At 40.0% G+C, this 18960-nt stretch overlaps 1 protein-coding gene across 6 annotated transcripts in view; it reads left to right on the top strand.

Annotated features, from left to right (window-relative positions):
- CSGALNACT2 (chondroitin sulfate N-acetylgalactosaminyltransferase 2) overlaps positions 1-15935 on the top strand; it is a 53015-nt gene extending 37080 nt beyond the window's left edge. For 4 of the 6 annotated variants that reach the window (XM_043476951.1, XM_043476947.1, XM_043476950.1 and 1 more), the window contains 2 exons: positions 5459-5540; positions 12747-15935. In XM_043476951.1, the coding sequence (XP_043332886.1) occupies positions 5459-5540; positions 12747-13039 (375 nt within the window). In that variant the 3' untranslated portion in view covers positions 13040-15935. Of the gene's footprint in view, positions 1-5458; positions 5541-6167; positions 6345-12746 lie in introns of those variants that run through there. The other 2 variants (XM_043476953.1, XM_043476952.1) reach the window with 2 other exon arrangements.
- The last annotated feature ends 3025 nt before the right edge of the window (positions 15936-18960 follow it).

The raw sequence follows: 18960 nt of genomic DNA, 5'->3' as shown, positions 1-18960 counted from the left end.
ACTACATGAGAAATATATGGGAACTCCTTATTATGTTGTAACTTTTCTGTAAACCTGAAATTGTTTCAAAATTTAAAAATCTAAAAATTTTACTTGAAAAACAAACCAAAAGAAATGCAAAATGGACTCAACCTATAAGAATGAAGAGCTAATATTCTTGTCTGGTTTGAGAGAATGTGGACAAAGAATGTTTTGAAGTAGATACATTCTAGATGTTGTATAGAAAAATAAGTTTAAGTGCTTCCACTTCAAATTCTAGTTTCACCACTTTGTAACCATTGCAAGTTATTTAACCTATTTAAGCTTCATTCTCCTTAAAAAGCATAAGACAAAAGTTTGCTCTCTATAATATTTAAAGATACATTAGAAAGTAAATAGGAAATACACCAAACAGAAAAAAATAGGTAAAAGACATCTGACAATAATTCATAATAAACAGTTTGATATAGTCATTCTTCACAAGAATGAGTTAAAACAACAGGTGATGATTTTTTCTGCTGTTAAATCGCTTTTTTAAAAAAACAGTCACATGAGTGAGGCTGGCAGGATAGGGGGTCTCTTCCATCCCTGCAGTGGTGTGGGAATGCAGGTGCACTTTCTGGTTTGAGAGTTGTCAGGTAAGTTCATCCCTCTGATCCAGTAATTTCCATGGCAGGAGTCTCTCCTGAGGAAATAATCAGAGGTGTAGAGTAACAATATGCAGAACTTTGACAACATTCAAGTCAAGTAGAACTCTAATAATAAAATGAAAGGTTGAATTATAGAATATACTGTGGTGAATGTTATGTGTCAAGAGGACATTGTTCATGAAATGGAAGTAAATACAACTGCATAAATGTAGAAGTAAATGTAAGGTTAAAAAATGGAAGATGGTGTATATATATTTTAGATATTTTAATACTATAATATCTATTATTTTTATGTACATTTTTCTTCGTGCAAGGTACTGTTCTGTTTTTTATACATGTTAATTCATTTAATCCTGTAACAGTCTCTCAGGTAGGCACTATTATTACCCATATTTTTTAAATGAAGAGAGAGCTAGGCGTGAATGGGTGCCCCTCCCCCAGTGCACAGCTCGCCACAGTGGCGCCAGGAGCCCGGGCAGTGTTGGCTTCATAGTCTCCACTCTGTTGTATTAATTCATTAAATAGTGAGTGTCCATTCTGTGCCAGCCATTATTCACCACTGGAACCCCAAGATCCATACAAATGTGGTTATTATTCATAAGAATCTTTAGTCTTGCAGGAAGAGACAGAAAATAAAATCAGTTAGCAAATAACCAGCCGATAATTAAAAGAGGCTGAGTTGTGAAGAATGATGAGATCATTTCTGTGCTGTTTGGTCAGAAAGGCCTCTCTGAGATGAGGCTTTTGGAGGGCCATCTGAATGACAGGAAGGAACCTGCTGCACAGTGACTGGGGAAGGCGGTTCCAGACAGAAAGATAGCTGGTGGATTTCCTAAGGTGACTGGAGAACAGTGGGTGAGGGAGCACAAAGGCCAGGTCATGGAGAGCCTGTTTATACCCCTGTGAGAGGTTTGAATTTATGCTAAGGGTGATAGACAGCCTTGGGAGCTTTGATTCTGTGGAGAATGAATTGTATATGTCTCCAGCTGCAAGTAGCCAGTTAGGCTTTTGCAGTAGATCGAGGAGGTGCTGTGGCTTGGGCAAGGGTGGTAACTGTAGAGAGAGGTTTAGGTATGATTTAGAAATAGCACTTGCTGTTGGATTAGAATGTGGGGAGTGAGGGAGAGACAGGAGTTGCAAGAGGAGAGAACAGGACGTCGGTTTGAGCATGGTAGGTGCATCTTGCTTATTAGTGGCCTGAGGGGACGTGTCAGGGTTGCCAGGGGATTCATGAACCTGTTGTTCGTGAGGGGCTGAGAGCTGGAGATGTAGCTTATGTGTGGATAGCTGCATCCCCCACTTGCTTAGGAGAAAAATAAGAGTAAAAACAAAATGCAGTAAAATATTAACAATCAGGGATTATGGACAATGTGAGTTTCCTTCTACTTTCCTCCATGAAAATGTGCCGATTTAAAAATCAAAGCCAATGACTCTTTCCCCCAAGTCTGATAATATTTGAAGAATTTTCATAATATTTATTAAATCAGAATTGGCATAGGGTAGAAATGTCAGAGTAGATGTTTTAATACTTTGCACCAGGATTATATGTATTATATATTTTTTGACTGAAGAGATAAGAATATTAGAGCCTAATCTTGGTTTTGCCACAGAAGTCATACGTCTATAAGTTTGTTTATTCGTTTAAATATTTATTGAAAGCCTATCCTGTGCCTTGCATTGTTCCAGGTGCTAGAGATATAGAATTGATTAAAATTAGCAAAAGGTCCGGCCCTCAGGAAGTTTTACGTTCTACTAGAAGCAGGAGAGAAGCTGCCTTCTCCCCCGCAACCTCCCAAATGGAATAGGAAAGTTTGTGTTTCATTTATTAGCTCCTACTTGAGCCAGATCCTCAGTACTGCCTGGGTCATTCTATTTTCCAGTTTGTTCTCTCATTCTGCACCGCAGCTTTTTCAGACTGTCCCCTGAAACTCTCAACTCCCCTAACTCTTCTCTGCCTCTACAGACCTGTATATTCTTGTGTTCCTGCTATCCGTAAGAATTTCCGCATGGTTGCCCTATAGATCACTCAAATTCATTGTGTCCAGAACGTTGCTCCACATCATTACTCCTGGGCTGACCCTTTCCTGGTGCTCCCACTCTTGGGGGAGATAACCGCCACGTACCCTTTGTCAGGACAGCAGTCTGCGGTCCGACCTCCTGCCTAATTTTGTAGGGCCCAGGAGTTAAGAATGGTTGAAAAATATTTTCAAAAGGATAATATTTCATGACATGAAAATTTCATGAAATTCAAATTTCAGTGGCCTTAAAGTGTTTTGGAACACAGCATGTTTCTTTAACTGTTGTTGATGACTGCTTTCACTCTACACTGGCAAAGTTGAGACAGATTCTGTGTTCTTCAGAGCCTAAAATATTTACTATCTAGTTTTTATCAAAGTTTCCTGAGACCTGCTCTACATTCATGGGCACCGATACATCTGACTGAAGTGTTTAGACGCATCATTTTTCACCCATAGTGCTCTCTCCCACCTCAGGCCTTTGCACAAACTGTTGTCTTGCCTGAAACTCTGTCCCAGCATATCTTCTTTTACTTGATTAACTCTTGCTTCTCTCTCAGATCCCAGCTCTCACTTCATTTCTTGAGAAAGCCATCTCAGAATGCTGCACTTTGGGTGAGGGATCAGTTTCTCTCCTTTCTGTCACCCTCCTCACAGCCATATCCTCACTTCCCTCCATACCTGACTAGACTCTGTGGTCAGTCATGAGCCACAGCCTCTTCTCTGCTGTACACTCACCTCCTTCATCCCTCACCCCTTCCAGTGTTTTCTCTTATAACCCCAGCCTAGTTAAGGACACCTCTGTCAACCAGGCTGCAGAGCAGCAGAAGGTAGAGAATGAGAAACACACTCCCACTGCACAGAACAACTTTAAATACTTGACCACAGGCCTCTGGGTCTCAGGCTGCCTCTAGTCCCCTTACTCTTTGTCCTCCAGTCCAGCCGCACTGTCCTACGCCTCCCAGCAACCCTCACCACTTCTCACTCCATGTATCCTGCTTCCTGTTTCACTTAGGAAGGAGAAGCAGTCAAGCGTTCACTTCCTTATTCTCCTGTCATGAGACCATGGGCCTCACTGGCCCTGTCACATCCTCAGCCTCTCTCTCTCCAGTCCCAGTGGAGGAACTCCCCACATCCCTTCCTAAGGCCAGCTCATCCTTCTGTAGTGAACTAGATGTCTCATTCCTGATGTCTAAACAAGGACATCCCTCCAGCTTTCTTCACTCTCTCGTGTCCTAACATTTTGCCTCTTCTGGATCATCGCCATTAGCCTACAAAAATACTGTAATACCAGTTAGGTCTGAAAAATGTAATAGCTCTTTCTTGACCTGGAACCACATTCTTCTTGCCCTTGTTTTCTGAGCTCTTGCCACAGTTGTTTCTTTACTGTCGAACACTCCAAATGTGCTCCTACCTCAGAGCCATGGTACATGCTCCTGGAATGATCTCCAGATACTTGCATAGTTCACTCCCTGATTTCACTAGGGTCCCTGCCCAAACTTTACCTCCTCGGGCCTTTTGTGGCTGTTATATCTAAAATAGGCTTTCTGTTTTGCTCTCTCTTTGGCCTACGGCATCTTTCTTCCTAACATGTGTCACCACCTGAGACCTATATTTATTTATTTGCTATTTTCCCATCAAAACGGAGGCTCTGTGGTAGCAGGGACTCCTGTCACCTCTGTTCATGGCTGGGTCCCCACTGAATTGTGTATTTTAAAAGGCGGTCTATCAAGCTTCAACTTTTACTTGATTCTACATGCCCAATATCACCAAAGCCCTGATTTTTTTCTTTCTCTGCTTGGACTTCAATGGTGACTATTCCATTTTAAAGGTGGTTTCCCTTGTGGTGGGAAAAAAACTGCAGCAGTTCCAGACTTCATATTTATACCCTATGCTAGAGGCTGATAAACTTACTCTGTAAAGAGCCACATAGGAAATATTTTAGGTTTTGCGGGCCATAAATCCCTGTTGCAACTATTCAGCTCTGTCATTGTACCATGAAAACACCCAAAGACAATTCATAAACAAATGAGTGTGCCTGTGTTACAGTAAAATGATGTTCAAAGCCAGTAGCCAGCCAGATGTAGCCCGGAGGCTATAGTTTGCTTACTCCTGTCCTGTACCATCCAAAGGGAGCAAGTGTCTTTTCTGGTATCTCTCTCAGAAGAATGAGGGGGCTCTCTGTTTTCCAAAGTTCCCAACAAGCGTCTTATTTTAGCATGTTGGCCTGAACATTATCTAATGCCTGTTAGTGAAGTAGTTCGTGAATGAGTGGGATGAAACTGTCTCACTGGTGGAGAGTGCTCGCAGTCCTGTCTGATGCTGCTAGTGGAAGGAGCATCCCTGAAGCCCATGGGCTGCCAGGTAATTACTGAGCAAAACTGTACACAGTTAGGAATGGGGGTAGGGGAATGGATGCTGGCCATGCATCAAATGAGGTCTGCTGTGGAGAAGTGATTGGTGTATTACAGTATGTGCTTACGCCACTGGTGTCCTCCTCTAATGTAAGCCCCCTAAGGTCAAGCATCACACTCTTTGATTATTAGTAAACTCAGCTCGAACCTTGTTACAAGACTTGAATCAGATTAAGTTGAAGGCGGTTAAGAATCCTATGCTCATGGGGATTACTATACTTTTGTTGGTTTTTATAAGGATTTAATAATATAAAGCCATGTGATCCCATTATTAGTCACATAAATGATTCCTTTTTTACAGAAAAAATTATTTGGAAAATATTTTAATTTGTTTCATCGTTGACTGAAACTGCTTCTGGTTTTTGAGGGATTAAATTGAGTTTTGTCTTTTAAACTTAAGGTTCACAAAAAGGATTCTGGCTTTTGGCGAGATTTTGGATTTGGAATGACTTGTCAGTACCAATCAGATTTCCTGACCATTGGTAAGTATACCTTACGTTTAAGAATAGGACTTTAGGTGTTTACTATAATATCTTAAGACGTTTTTCTAAAGGTCTCAGATTTACATATTTTCCTAAGAAATTTTGAATATCTGAGATTGGCTGAAGAGTCTGGAAATATGAAAGACAAAATAAGTTTATTTTATTAGAGTCTATGACTAGAAAAATGAGGTCATAAAGATAAAATAGCCATGTTTGCAGTTGTTTCTAGTACTGTAACAAAAGATCTGTACCTAACTTTGGTGTTGTAATCACAGATGGCTAGAAGTAATGTTCAGTTGTCTAGCTCAAGGGCTTTCATATTTTTTTATTTAGAGAGAAAACCACCTTTATTTGTCTTTTGAACATAATGCAGAATTTCAGTATTTAAAACAAATGGGGGGAAAAAATCTCCTCTCTCTAACTCTGGTTGTAGTTGGAGTAAGGGACTTGGAATCACTGGCTTAGTCATCCACTCCCCTAAAGCAAGTTGACCATGAAGAATCTGATCTAAGCTACCTGGCCCACCCCACCGTCAGTCTTACCTAGCAAATATAAAGCATCAGAGCATAGTTTAAGGAAGCAAGCTGAAACCTGACTTATTCATTCCGTGTTTCCTGATTTACTCAGGAGCTCCCTTTCCACCGCATGTTGTTGTTGTTCAGTAGCTGAGTCATCTCCGACTCTGCATCCCGGTGGACTATAGCCTGCCAGGCTTCCCTCTCCCTCACCATCTCCCGGAGTTTGCCCGAGTTCACGTCCATTGACTTGGTGATGCCATCCAGCCATCTCATCCTCTGGCACCCTCTTCTCCTTCTGCCTTCAATCTTTCCCAGCATCAGGATCTTTTCCAGTGAGTTGGTTGCTCACATCAGGTGGCCAAAATATTGGAGCTTCAGCTTCAGCATCAGTCCTTCCAGTGAGTGAGTATTCAGGGTTGATTTCCTTTAAGATTAACTAGTTTGATCTCCTTGCTGTCCAAGGGACTCTCAAAAGTCTTTTCCAAAAAAAAAGTCTTTTCCAGCACCACAGTTCGAAAGCATCAATTCTTTGGCACTCTGCGTTCTTTATGGTTCGGCTCTCACAACCATACGTGACCACTGGAAAGACTATATGGGCCTTTGTAAGCAAAGTGATGTCTTTACTTTTTAACATACTGTCTAGGTTTGTCATAGCCTTCCTGCCAAGAAGCAGTTGTCTTCTAATTTCATGGCTGCAGTAATCATCCACATTGATTTTAGAGCCCAATAAGAAATCTGTCACTGCTTCCGCATTTTCCCCTTCTATTTGCCATGAAGTGATGGGGCTGGATGCTATGATCTTAGTTTTTTTAATATTTAGTTTTAAACTGACTTTTTCACTGTCCTCCTTAACCCTCATCAAGAGGTACTTTAGTTCTGCTTCAGTTTCTGCCGTTAGAGTGGTATCATCTGTATATCTGAGTTTGTTGATACTTCTTCCGGCAGTCTTGATTCCAGCTTGTAACTCATCCAGCCCAGCATTTCTCATGATGTGCTCTGTGTATAAGTTAAGTAAGCAGGGTGACAATAAACAGCCTTGTCATACTCCTTTTGCAGTCCTGCACCAATCAGTTGTTCCATACAGAATTCTAACTGTTGCTTCTTGACTGGCATACAGGTTTCTTAGGAGACAGGTAAGATGATCTGGTATTCCCTTCTCTTTAAAAAGTTTTCCACAGTTCGTTAATGATCCACACAGTCAAAGGCTTTAGCATAGTCAATGAAACAGAGATATATGTTTTTCTGGAATTCCCTTGCTTTCTCTATGTTGCAGCAAATGTGGGCAATTTGATCTCTGGTTCCTCTGCCTTTTCTAAACCCAGTTTGGATGTCTGAAATTTCTCGTTCACATAATGCTAAAGCCTAGCTTGAAGGATTTTGAGCATGACCTTACTAGCGTAGGAGATGAGTGCAGTTGTCCAGTGGTCTGAACAATCTTTAGTACTGCCCTTCTTGGGAATTGGGATGAGAATCGACCTTTTCCAATCCTGTGGCCACTGCTGGGTTTTCCAAATTTGCTGACATATTGAGTGCAGCACTTTGATAGCATCATTTAGGATTTTAAATAGCTCTGCTGGAATTCCATCACCTGCACTAGCTTTATTGATAGCAGTGCTTCCTAAGGCCTACTTGACTTCACACTCCAGAATGTCTGGCTCTGGGTGTGTGGCCACACCATCATGGTTATTGATGTCATTAAGATCTTTTTTATACAGTGATTCTATGTATTCTTTCTCTTTTTGGTCTCTTCTACTTCTATTAGGTCTTTACTGTTTCTGTCCTTTATTGTTCCCATCTTTGGATGAAATGTTCCTTTGATATTTCCAGTTTTCTTGACAAGATCTCTAGTCTTTTCCCTTCTGTTGTTTTCCTCTATTTCTTTGCATTGTTCATTGAAGAAGGCCTTCTTGTCTCTCCTTGCTTTTCTCTGGAACTCTACGTTTAGTTGGGTGTACCTTTCCCTTTCTTCCTTGCTTTCCACTTCTCTTCTCTTCTTCAGCTATTTGTAAAGCCTCCTCAGACAACCACTTTGCCTTCTTGCTTTTCTTTTTCTTTGGGGTGGTTTTGTTCACTGCCTCCTGTGCAATATTACAGAGGCAGTGTGCAATATCCATAGTTCTTCAGGCACTCTGTTTATTAGATCTAATCCCTTGAATCTATCCGTCACTTCCACTATGCCTAGGGGATTTGATTTAAGTTGTATCTGGTTGGCCTGGTGGTTTTCCCTGCTTTCTTAAGTTTAAGCCTGAATTTTGCTCTGAGAAGCTGATGTATTTTTAATAGAATACATATACGTCCATTTTACCTTCATTTTTATAGTCAACCATTTGCCTTGGAAATTCCTCCACCTTTTCATCTCTGTAACAAATGATGGAAAATCAGCAAATAGTAAAATCAGCAAATAGTAATAAAAAGACTATTAAGTAAAACTAATACATTTTCCCCCTGATTTCTTGCTTAATAAAATAGTAAGGATCCATCATCGCCTTCTGACCTCTGTTATTTCTCACTGCTCCTTTCTCTTTTCCCCCCTCATATTCCTATCAGATGTATATTGGAGCAGTTAATGGTGTTCCACATTTCTCTGAGACATGTTCATTTTTCTTCATCCATTTCCTCTTGTCTTTCGTTAACATAATCTCAATTGATCTGTCTTCAGGTTCTCTGATTCTTTTGTTAGTTCATATCTACTTGTTGAGCTGCGCTAGTGAATTTTTCATTTGAGTTATGGTGCTTTTTAACTCCAGAATTTCTCTTATTAAAGATATATGATTTCCATCTCTTTATAATGTTCTGTACTTGATGAGACATTGTCATTTTTCTGTTACTTCTTTAAGCATGATTTCTCTTAATTCTTTGAACATATTTATTATGGTTGTTTTGAAATCTTTGCTGAAACAGACATCTGGTCCCTCTCATAGGCAGTTTCTGTTGTCTGCTTCTCTTTTGATATATAGGTCACAGTTTTGTTTCTTTCAATACCTTTCTGTTTTGAAAATGAGACATTTTAAGTTATGTATTGTGTTGATTCTAGATATTAATTTCCCCTGCCCCCTGGGCTTATATTTTGTTTTACCTTTACAATTGTTTATTGACCCCCCCTGGTGGCTTAGATGGTAAAGCATCTGTCTGTAATGTGGGATACAGCGGTTCGATCCCTGGGTCGGGAAGATCCCCTGGAGAAGGAAATGGCAGCCCACTCCAGTATTCGTGCCTGGAAAATCCCATGGACGGAGGAGCCTGGTAGGCTACAATCCATGGGATCGCAAAGAGTAGGACACGACTGAACAACTCCAGTTCCGCTTGACTTGTTTGTTGATTGACTCGGTTTTACTATTTCAGTGAATTGCGGCTCCCCATCCTCCACCTCCCGTCACTCCTCACGTCACTCATCAGGGCATGTGTACAGTCATCCTGGGATGACATTGGATTGAGTGGATATCTTTTTCACTGTCTCCTCCCATGCCTCTGCTGGTGTCACGCCCAGCTATTAGGCTGCATTAATTTGCTCACAGGACAGTGCTCTGGGACATAGATTGCTCCACAGTCTGAATGGATTAAACGAAACCCTTTTGAAAGTGTTAGTCCCTCAGCTAAGTGTCTGACTCTTCTGCAACCCCATGGACTGTATGTAGCTCACCAGTCTCCTCTGTCCATGGAATTCTCCAGGCAAGAATACTGGAGTGGGTTGCCATTCTGTCCTCCAGGGTATCTTCCTGACCCAGGGATCGAACCCAGGTCTTCTTCATTGCAGGCAGATTCTTTACCATCTGAGCCACCAGAGAAGCCCTTAACCCTTTGTAGGGTAGTTTTGGAGGCAAGTTTTTGAGATTTGTTTGGACCCCAGGATGGCTCTTAGCCGTTTCTCTTCCTTCCTCTCTGGTAAACTGGGTGGCCTGCATTTTAGCTTGCTCTAATGGCTACCAGCACCTCTTAAAATTGTTCATCACCAAATCGCCAATATTTACAGGAGCCCCTTTAGGCCTTAATTTCTGTACACTTTCTTTCAGGTAAAGTCAGTTCCTTTGGGAAGAGCTCTGGAGTGTTTGTTCTTATGGACTGCCTCTTCCCCTAAAAAGCTCTGAGTCTCTGCTCGAGACCTGGGGGTGGAAATGGTGACATAGTTCTCTCAGAGGGACACCCCTGCCTTATGATCAGAACATTAGGTGGGAGCCGAAAGGCCCCTCTCCCTCTTCAGTTCAGTTCAGTCGCTCTGTCATGTCCAACTCTTTGCAACCCCATGGACTACAGCATGCCAGGCCTCCCTGTCCATCACCAACTCCCTCTCCCTCGTGAAGAGCCTCTATCCTGTGAATGTGGGCTGGGGAAGACAGGAACCCCTGCCCCTCAGCGGCACTTGTTTGTAATGTCGCCTCTTTCATTCGGAGCTTGTATTCCTTTCCCTCTTTCCTTCTGGCTGTCCCATTATACAAACGTTATACCTTTGGTAGTTGTCCCATAGTTCTTGGATGTTCTGTTCTGTTTTTTTTTTCTTTTTTCCCCCACCTCCAATCTTCTTTCTCTTTGCGTTTAAGTCTTGGAAGTTTCTATTCATGTGTCCTCAAGTTTAGATATCTTTCCTCAGCCAAGTCCAGTCTACTAGTGAGCCCTGCAAAGGCATTCTTCATTTTGTTACTGCTTTTTATCTTTAACATTTCTTTTGATTCATTCTTAGAATCTATCTCTGCTTCATTGCCCATCAGTTCTTGCATATTGTCTTTTTCCATTACAGCCCTTAGTGTATTAATCATGGTTGTTTTAAATCCACAGTCCTATAGTTCCAACATCCCTGCCATATCTGACTCTGGTTCTGATGTTCCTCGTTCTCTTCAATCTTTTTTGACCTTCAGTTTGCGTAATTTTTTTTCGTAGCTGAACATGATGTACTGGGTAAAGAAGACTGAAGTAAATAGGCCTTCAGTGATGTGATGATAAGGCATGGGAGATGAGAAAGTGTTCTATAGTCCTATGATAAGGTCTCAGTCCTTTCTTTAGCGATCCTGTGAATCTGGACCATGAATTTTACAGTCATTTCTCAGACACTGCCCCCAATCTTAGGCAGGACAGGATGGCTAGAGTGGACTAGTTGGCTATATCCTTTCCCCCAGATAGGTTAGGCTCTGGTAGGATAGTTTTTCCTGAGGGTAGACCTTGTTAGGAACAAAAAACACCCTGGCATATTTCAGTATGGTTACTTTCCCACTCCTGAAAGCACTGCAGGATTTTTCTGCAGTCTTCACTGTGAGAACCTGGTAAACCTAGAGGTAAAACTCACAAAAGTGTATGGGCCCCTCTGGAGTTTTCAATTCTTAGATTTTTCCACTGAGCCTCTAGCAGTTCATCAACTCAGACTTTCCTACCCCTGTACTGGTTCCCCTGGAGATTTCTTCTAGTCTGTTTCTTCTCTAACATTAATAGTTGTGATTCTGTCTTACACAACTAGTCTATCTCTTCAGTTTAGGGAAGAGCAGTTTGCCCTGTGACTTTATTTCTCTGAGGGATCTGAGAAGAGTTGAGTTTTCAGTCTGTTCAACTTTTTATTTGTTGGAAGGATGGAATGAAGGTCTGTCTGTACATGTTGGACAGAAATGGGAAGTCCTCTATTTATTTTCACTGTCTACACCATCTGTAATATTTGAGGAACTTATTCATATCTACAAGTAAGAAAAGCCAAGATATACTAAACATAGCATTTAGTAAGGGTGTGATTATTTAAAATAATACTTTTCAGAGATCTCAGGATTCTTGTCATCCTGTAAGTATGAAATTAAGTGACATGGAATTATTTGATAAAAGACATCATTTGGAAACCTAGATTTTAATAACAATTAATTTTTTCTCCATCTTTCAGAATCTTTTCTAGCTCTTCAAAAAACCCAAAATAGTTTGTATTCTCCATGCTTCTTTACAGTTAGTTCAGCCTAAATCAACTTAAAAATAGTATGAACTTGATCTCCTATGCTCTAGGTAAGGCTGTAAGTGACATTTAACGTTGCCAAATCTACTTGATTCTCTTTAATTGAGCAGCACATGACCATTTCTTCCTTAGGATGCTTTCCTCACTTGACTGCTGTGATGACACATTCTCCAGAATTCTCTCCTTCCTCTGGGGCTGCCTCAGTCTCTTTTGCTAACTTTCTCTGCCTGTTTGCCCTCTAGATACTTGGCATTTCTTAGCAGTTAGACCTGGGCCCTGTTTTCCTTGTAAACTTTATTAGTAATTTCATCTACTAATGTGGCTTTAAATCATCTGTGTGTCCATTCTCAATTTTATGTGTCCCACTTGGCCCATTTCTTCTGTTTTCCCCTCTGGAAAATTTTCTGTGACCCAGAAAAACTTGGATCTCAAAGGATAGAAGAAAAACACCATAAAACACTAATGGTGGTGATATTGTGAGTGATTTAGGTTTCCTTCTCCTTTATTTGACTTTCTAGAAATTTCCTATAAAACTGAAGTTGGCAAAGTATTCTCAAATATTTAATCTTATTTTTGATACTCAACAACAGACCCTTGGCCTTCCAGCTATCAGCTGGTAACTGTATTTCTAAGCCAAGATGTCAGTCCTCTACTTCAGGTGTCTTTAGATTGCACATGTCATCTTATTTGAGGCAGAATGTTTAAATCTTTATCAGGTTTGACTGTGCTCTGCCAGGCAGCTATTTAATAGTATGAGTTTTGATCCTGCAGGTGGATTTGATATGGAAGTAAAAGGTTGGGGTGGAGAAGATGTTCATCTGTATCGAAAATACTTACACAGTGACCTGATTGTGGTTCGGACTCCGGTTCCTGGCCTTTTCCACCTCTGGCATGAGAAGCGCTGTGCTGACGAGCTGGCCCCCGAGCAGTACCGCATGTGCATCCAGTCCAAAGCCATGAACGAGGCCTCGCACTCGCACCTGGGGATGCTGGTCTTCAGGGAGGAGATCGAGACGCACCTTCACAAGCAGGCGTACAGGACAAATGGCGAAGCTGTTGGCTAATGTCGTCATTGACACATTATCTGAACCACAAACCAGGACTATTTGTTTAGCCTTAATTCCAATTCCAGATGCAGTGCCTCTTTCAGGAAGACATGCTTTTGTATTCTTGCTGATGTTACTTCAGCAGTTTAACTTGGTGTGAGAAGAAAAAGCAGCATTGCAATGCAGAGTCTCTTTTTCTGAGCATACCTCACTATGGATCATTGACAAATCAAAATCTGGTATTTGTTCTGAGAGTAGTCTTGAGTTAGTTTCTACCTGGCTTCATGTTCTGATGTGTATCCTGGTTGCATCTGGGCTGAGGGGTGAAATGTGTTGTGCTCAAGGTAGGTTGGAGCATCCTGTTCCTTTAGAGAGGATGGAGTGTTATGGATGGAGTGTGTCAACAAGGGTTCTTCACCTGCTGACCACTGAGTCAACCTGCTTGGTTTTAAATGAAGATCTTTGGTCATTTGCTTAAAGAATCCTTTTTCACTGAAGCAGAGTATAACTAAATGACATACCTAAATTCCCAACTAATGAAGAGCAGGCAGAGATAAAAATTCCTCAGCTTTGTGTTGCCTAGCCCCCTGAATGTCTATTTTTAAACAAATGGGTAGTAGTAGAAAATACTAAGGATAGAATCTATCACTTGATTAAAAATATAATGTGTTACAAATTTATCATCATGTTCAGGATTAGGAGTCAGAGTTGCTATAGCCTGTTCTGAACAATAAATATGGAAGCACCTTAAACGTAACAGTTAGTTATGCTGGAGTACAGGACACCGGGGGTGTCTGGGAACATCAGTTTACGTGAGCCACGGCTCTAGCAGGGCCTTCTTGTGACTCAGAGTAGATGAACATAGCATAGCGTTGTGTGTTTCTTGCTTTGTGTTGTCTCATTTAGCATGGATCCATATGTTTGTTTTATCCTTTTTGTCTTCTGTGTTAATTATGCTACATCTGCATTTACATTATTATAATACTTAGAGTTGAGGGGAGAAAAACCAAGCAATTTAATGAGGTATGCCATAAGATCATACCGATTCAAGGAAAGGGGCAGAACAGAACATTGTCTAAATGGAAATCTGAATTATAGAGTATTTTAGGGAATATATAACTTGCAGATAGAATGATGTTTTAATTGAGGTATAAATTATATTAATGAGACAAGATGAGGAAGCAGTTACATTCAGATAGGACTGTACTGTGCTGTTTATCACACATGGATCTTTTGCCATAGGGTCAAGCACTATATCCACAAATTGGAGATGTGGTGAAAGGCATGCATAGATTTTTGAACCTTTGGCTTTTCAAAGGGACCTATAACGGAATTCTTTCTATTGTATATAAACCCCTGAAAATTCATGGAAGACAAATCATTATTCTTTTTGCTCTGTATATCATATCATCTGAAATATTATAAGTCCCAAATTTCTTGGTGCTACATGAATTCAATTTTACAGTAACTCTTACTGTTCTTTTAAGTATTAAATTGGGATAGCATTTAGACTTGGTTTTTTAAGATGTGTAAAATGTTCTCTGCAAAATTGTTCAGGTCATTGTCTCCTTTTATATACAGTTATTTATTGTAAAGACCAGTGAATTAAGATATTTAAAGTGAGAGAACCTAATTATTTACAGAAGTGAGTTGTAGTTTGTTTTTTGACAGAACCAAATGAATTTTTTCTTCTTTTTTAAAAAACAGACTTTTAATTTAAATATGGAAGCTAAGCAATGGAAACTTTACTATGTTTTTGATAGTAAAAGATACCAATAAAGTATTTTATTACCAAAAGTTAAATCAAAATGTGATAAGCTAATTTCTTTCTGTTGAAAAGTATCAAATACAGAAAATTGCATGACATATAACTGTGTACTTTAAAGAATAGTGATGCCAACACCAGTGTAGCAGCTATTCAGATTTGAATCTCAAACTTTGTTGATGAAAGGCCTCTGTGTGCACTTTCTTAATCACATACCCTCACTCTGACCGTATTAGTCACTATCCTGATGATTTTTGTGATAATTTTTCACTTATTTTTCTTCACTGTTTTCCCAACTATGTATGTATATCTACACAATAGACTATTTTACCTGTTTTGAATTAATATGTGTATTAATTCATCATATATTCTCTAACAGTCAGTGGTTTTTTTTTGTTGGTTCATGTTAATCTCAAAGTTAATTCATTTTAATTACTGATTAGGATTCCACTAAATGAATATACTGCAGTATTCTTTCTACTCTTGATAGATATTTGGATCACTCGTTTTTTTTGTCGTTTGTTTCCTTATTTGCTTTGGCTGTCACAAGCAATGTTGCCATGAATACTGCTGTGTATGTCTCTTACGAGCATTTGAGAACTTCTCTAGGAGTAATGATGCTAAGTCACCAGTTGTGTGTATATTCAACTTACTTCCCAAAGTGGACCACTTCCAGCACTGTAAGAGATTCACTTTGCATCCCTGGCAATACTTAATTATGTCAAACTTTTTAATTTTTGCTAATCTAGGCATGATTAGCATGCCTTAGGCATGAATTGTAGTTATAATTTTCATTTCCAGTCTTTTTGCCCATTATTATAAGTTCATAGGAATTCTTCACATATTCTGAGTACTAATTCTTACTGGTTAAATATTTGCAAATATCTTCTCTGGGATGTGACTGTCCTTTCCCATTCTTCATGGTACTTTTTGATGAATAAAAATTAACTTTAATATGTTTAGTTAATCTTTTTCCCTTTATGTATTCTTTTTATTGTTAATTTTTGACATCATAATGGAGAAAAGTATTTTAAAGCTGTTGTTCTGTATTATCTTCTGCGTACCTCATACATAGCTTTATTCTGAAGGATTGTCATGGTTATTTGTAACCTTTGTACTTTCATAAAAGTTTTAGAATAAGCTTGTTAAGTTTCATGAAAACTTTTGTGAATTTTTATTAGAATCTCATTGAATCTATAAGATCACTTTGGGGAAAAAGTACATTTTATCATACAGAGCCCCCCAGTCCTTGAACATGATACTATCTATTTTGGCCTTTATTATCTTCAGTTAAGTTTTGTACTTTTTCACACAGTGGATTTACATGTATTTTTTAAAGCTTTTTTTCCTAGATAGTTTGCATTTTTTATGCCACTGTAAATATCTTTTGTTTTATTTTTTTGCTGGTATTTAGAAATCGAACTGATTTTTGTTAATTTTTGTGTTCAGTAACCTTGCCAAACACAATTTTTTTTCCCACACCATCATGTGGGATCTTAGTTTCCTGACCAGGGATCAAACTCATGCCTCCTGCAATGAAAAGGTGCAGTCGTAAAAAAACAAAGAGTACAGTCATAACCACTAGACTACCAGTGAAGTCCCAAACAATTGTAATATTGTATTTCTAGTTGGCATTTTTTCTGTTACACAGTTATATTTTGTTGCCGTCGTTTAATAGACTGGAACCTGGTGGTCTGGAGTCGATGATAAGAAAGTAAAAGAGATAGAGAAAGAGGCTGATATTCCTTGGATTACACAGAAAACCAATAAAGCTCTTGACACAGAGCTTGCACTGCTTCATGTAGGCACCAGGTTCCCTCTCCAGGGGTGAAGGCACAGTGTGCCTTCTCGAGGGGGTCTTAGAAGCCCGGGCAAGAAAGTGAGCTCAGCAGGCTTCTGTGCTCCAAAGAATTAGCCTGGGAGAGAGACAGAGAAGGAAGGAAAGCTCTAATGGAGCAAAGGTGTTTTATTCAACATAGTGTGGGCATATATACTGTCTTACAAGGTAGCTATTTTCAGCAAAGATAAAAATCAAAAGTCCAGACTTAGAAATTATCAAGGAAACTTAAGGCAATCCATATCAAAGAGAGACGGTTGTAAATAATCACTTTTACCTTCTTGTCTAACTCAATGAAGCTAAGCCATGTTGTGTGGGGCCACCCAAGACGGTCGGGTCATGGTGGAGAGGTCTGACAGAATGTGGTCCACTGGAGAAGGGAATGGCAAACCACTTCAGTATTCTTGCCTTGAGAACCCCATGAACAGTATGAGAAGGCAAAATGATAGGATACTGAAAGAGGGACTCCCCAGGTTGGTAGGTGCCCAATATGCTGCTGGAGATCAGTGGAGAAATAACTCCAGAAAGAATGAGGGGATGGAGCCAAAGCAAAAACAATACCCAGTTGTGGATGTGACTGGTGATGGAAGCAAGGTCCGATGCTATAAAGAGCAATATTGCATAGGAACCTGGAATGTTAGGTCCATGAATCAAATTGGAAGTGGTCAAACAGGAGATTGCAAGAGTGAATGTCGACATTCTAGGAATTGGCAAACTAAAATGGACTGGACTGGGTGAATTTAACTCAGATGACCATTATATCTACTACTGTGGGCAAGAATCCCTTAGAAGAAATGGAGTAGCCATCATGGTCAACAAAAGAGTCCGAAATGCAGTACTTGGATGCAATCTCAAAAACGACAGAATGATCTCTGTTCATTTCCAAGGCAAACTATTCAATATCACGGTAATCCAAGCCTATGCCCCAACCAGTAATGCTGAAGAAGCTGAAGTTGAACGGTTCTATGAAGACCTACAAGACCTTTAGAACTAAAACACCCAAAAAGATGTCCTTTTCATTATAGGGAACTGGAATGCAAAAGTAGGAAGTCAAGAAACACCTGGAGTAACAGGCAAATTTGGCCGTGGAATACAGAATGGAGCAGGGCAAAGGGTAATAGAGTTTTGCCAAGAGAACACACTGGTCATAGCAAACACCCTCTTCCAACAACACAAGAGAAGACTCTACACATGGACATCACCAGATGGTCAACACCAAAATCAGATTGATTATATTCTTTGCAGCCAAAGATGGAGAAGCTCTATACAGTCAGCAAAAACAAGACCGGGAGCTGACTGTGGCTCAGATCATGAACTCCTTATTGCCAAATTCAGACTTAAACTGAAGAAAGTAGGGAACACCACTAGACCATTCAGGTATGACCTAAATCAAATCCCTTATGACTATACAGTGGAAGTGAGAAATAGATTTAGGGGACTAGATCTGATAGAGAGCCTGTTGAACTATGGACGGAGGGTCATGACATTGTACAGGAGACAGGGATCAAGACCATCCCCATGGAAAAGAAAAGCAAAATGGCTGTCTGAGGAGGCCTTACAAATAGCTGTGAAGAGAAGTGAAAAGCAAAGGAGAAAAGGAAAGATATTCCCATTTGAATGGAGAGTTCCCAAGAATAGCAAAGAGAGATAAGAAAGCCTTCCTCAGCTATCAATGCAAAGAAGAAAACAACAGAATGGGAAAGACTAGAGATCTCTTCAAGAAAATTAGAGATAACAAGGGAACATTTCATGCAAAGATGGGCTCAATAAAGTACAGAAATGGTATGGACCTAACAGAAGCAGAAGATATTAAGAAGAGGTGGCAAGAATACACAGAAGAACTGTACAAACAAGATCTTCATGACCCAGATAATCACGATGGTGTGATCACTCACCTAGAACCAGACATCCTGGAATGTGAAGTCAAGTGGGCCTTAGGAAGCATCATTATGAACAAAGCTAGTGGAGGTGATGGAATTCCAGATGAGCTATTTCAAGTCCTGAAAGATGATGCTGTGAAAGTGCTGCACTCAATATGCCAGCAAATTTGGAGAACTCAGCAGTGGCCTCAGGACTGGAAAAGGTCAGTTTTCATTCCAATCCCTAAGAAAGGCAATCCCAAAGAATGCTCAAACTACTGCACAATTGCACTCATCTCACACGCTAGTAAGGTAATGCTCAAAATTCTCCAAGCCAGGCTTCAGCAATATGTGAACTGAGAACTTCCAGGTGTTCAAGCTGCTTTTAGAAAAGGCAGAGGAACCAGAGATCAAATTGCCAACATCATCGAAAAAGCCAGAGAGTTTCAGAAAAACATCTATTTCTGCTTTATTGACT

This window comes from Cervus canadensis, chromosome 8 (assembly GCF_019320065.1).
Source record: "Cervus canadensis isolate Bull #8, Minnesota chromosome 8, ASM1932006v1, whole genome shotgun sequence".
In the NCBI taxonomy this organism is placed as follows: Eukaryota; Metazoa; Chordata; class Mammalia; order Artiodactyla; family Cervidae; genus Cervus; species Cervus canadensis.
Note: the sequence above shows the minus strand (reverse complement) of the source record. Positions and strands in the feature narration are given on the sequence as shown.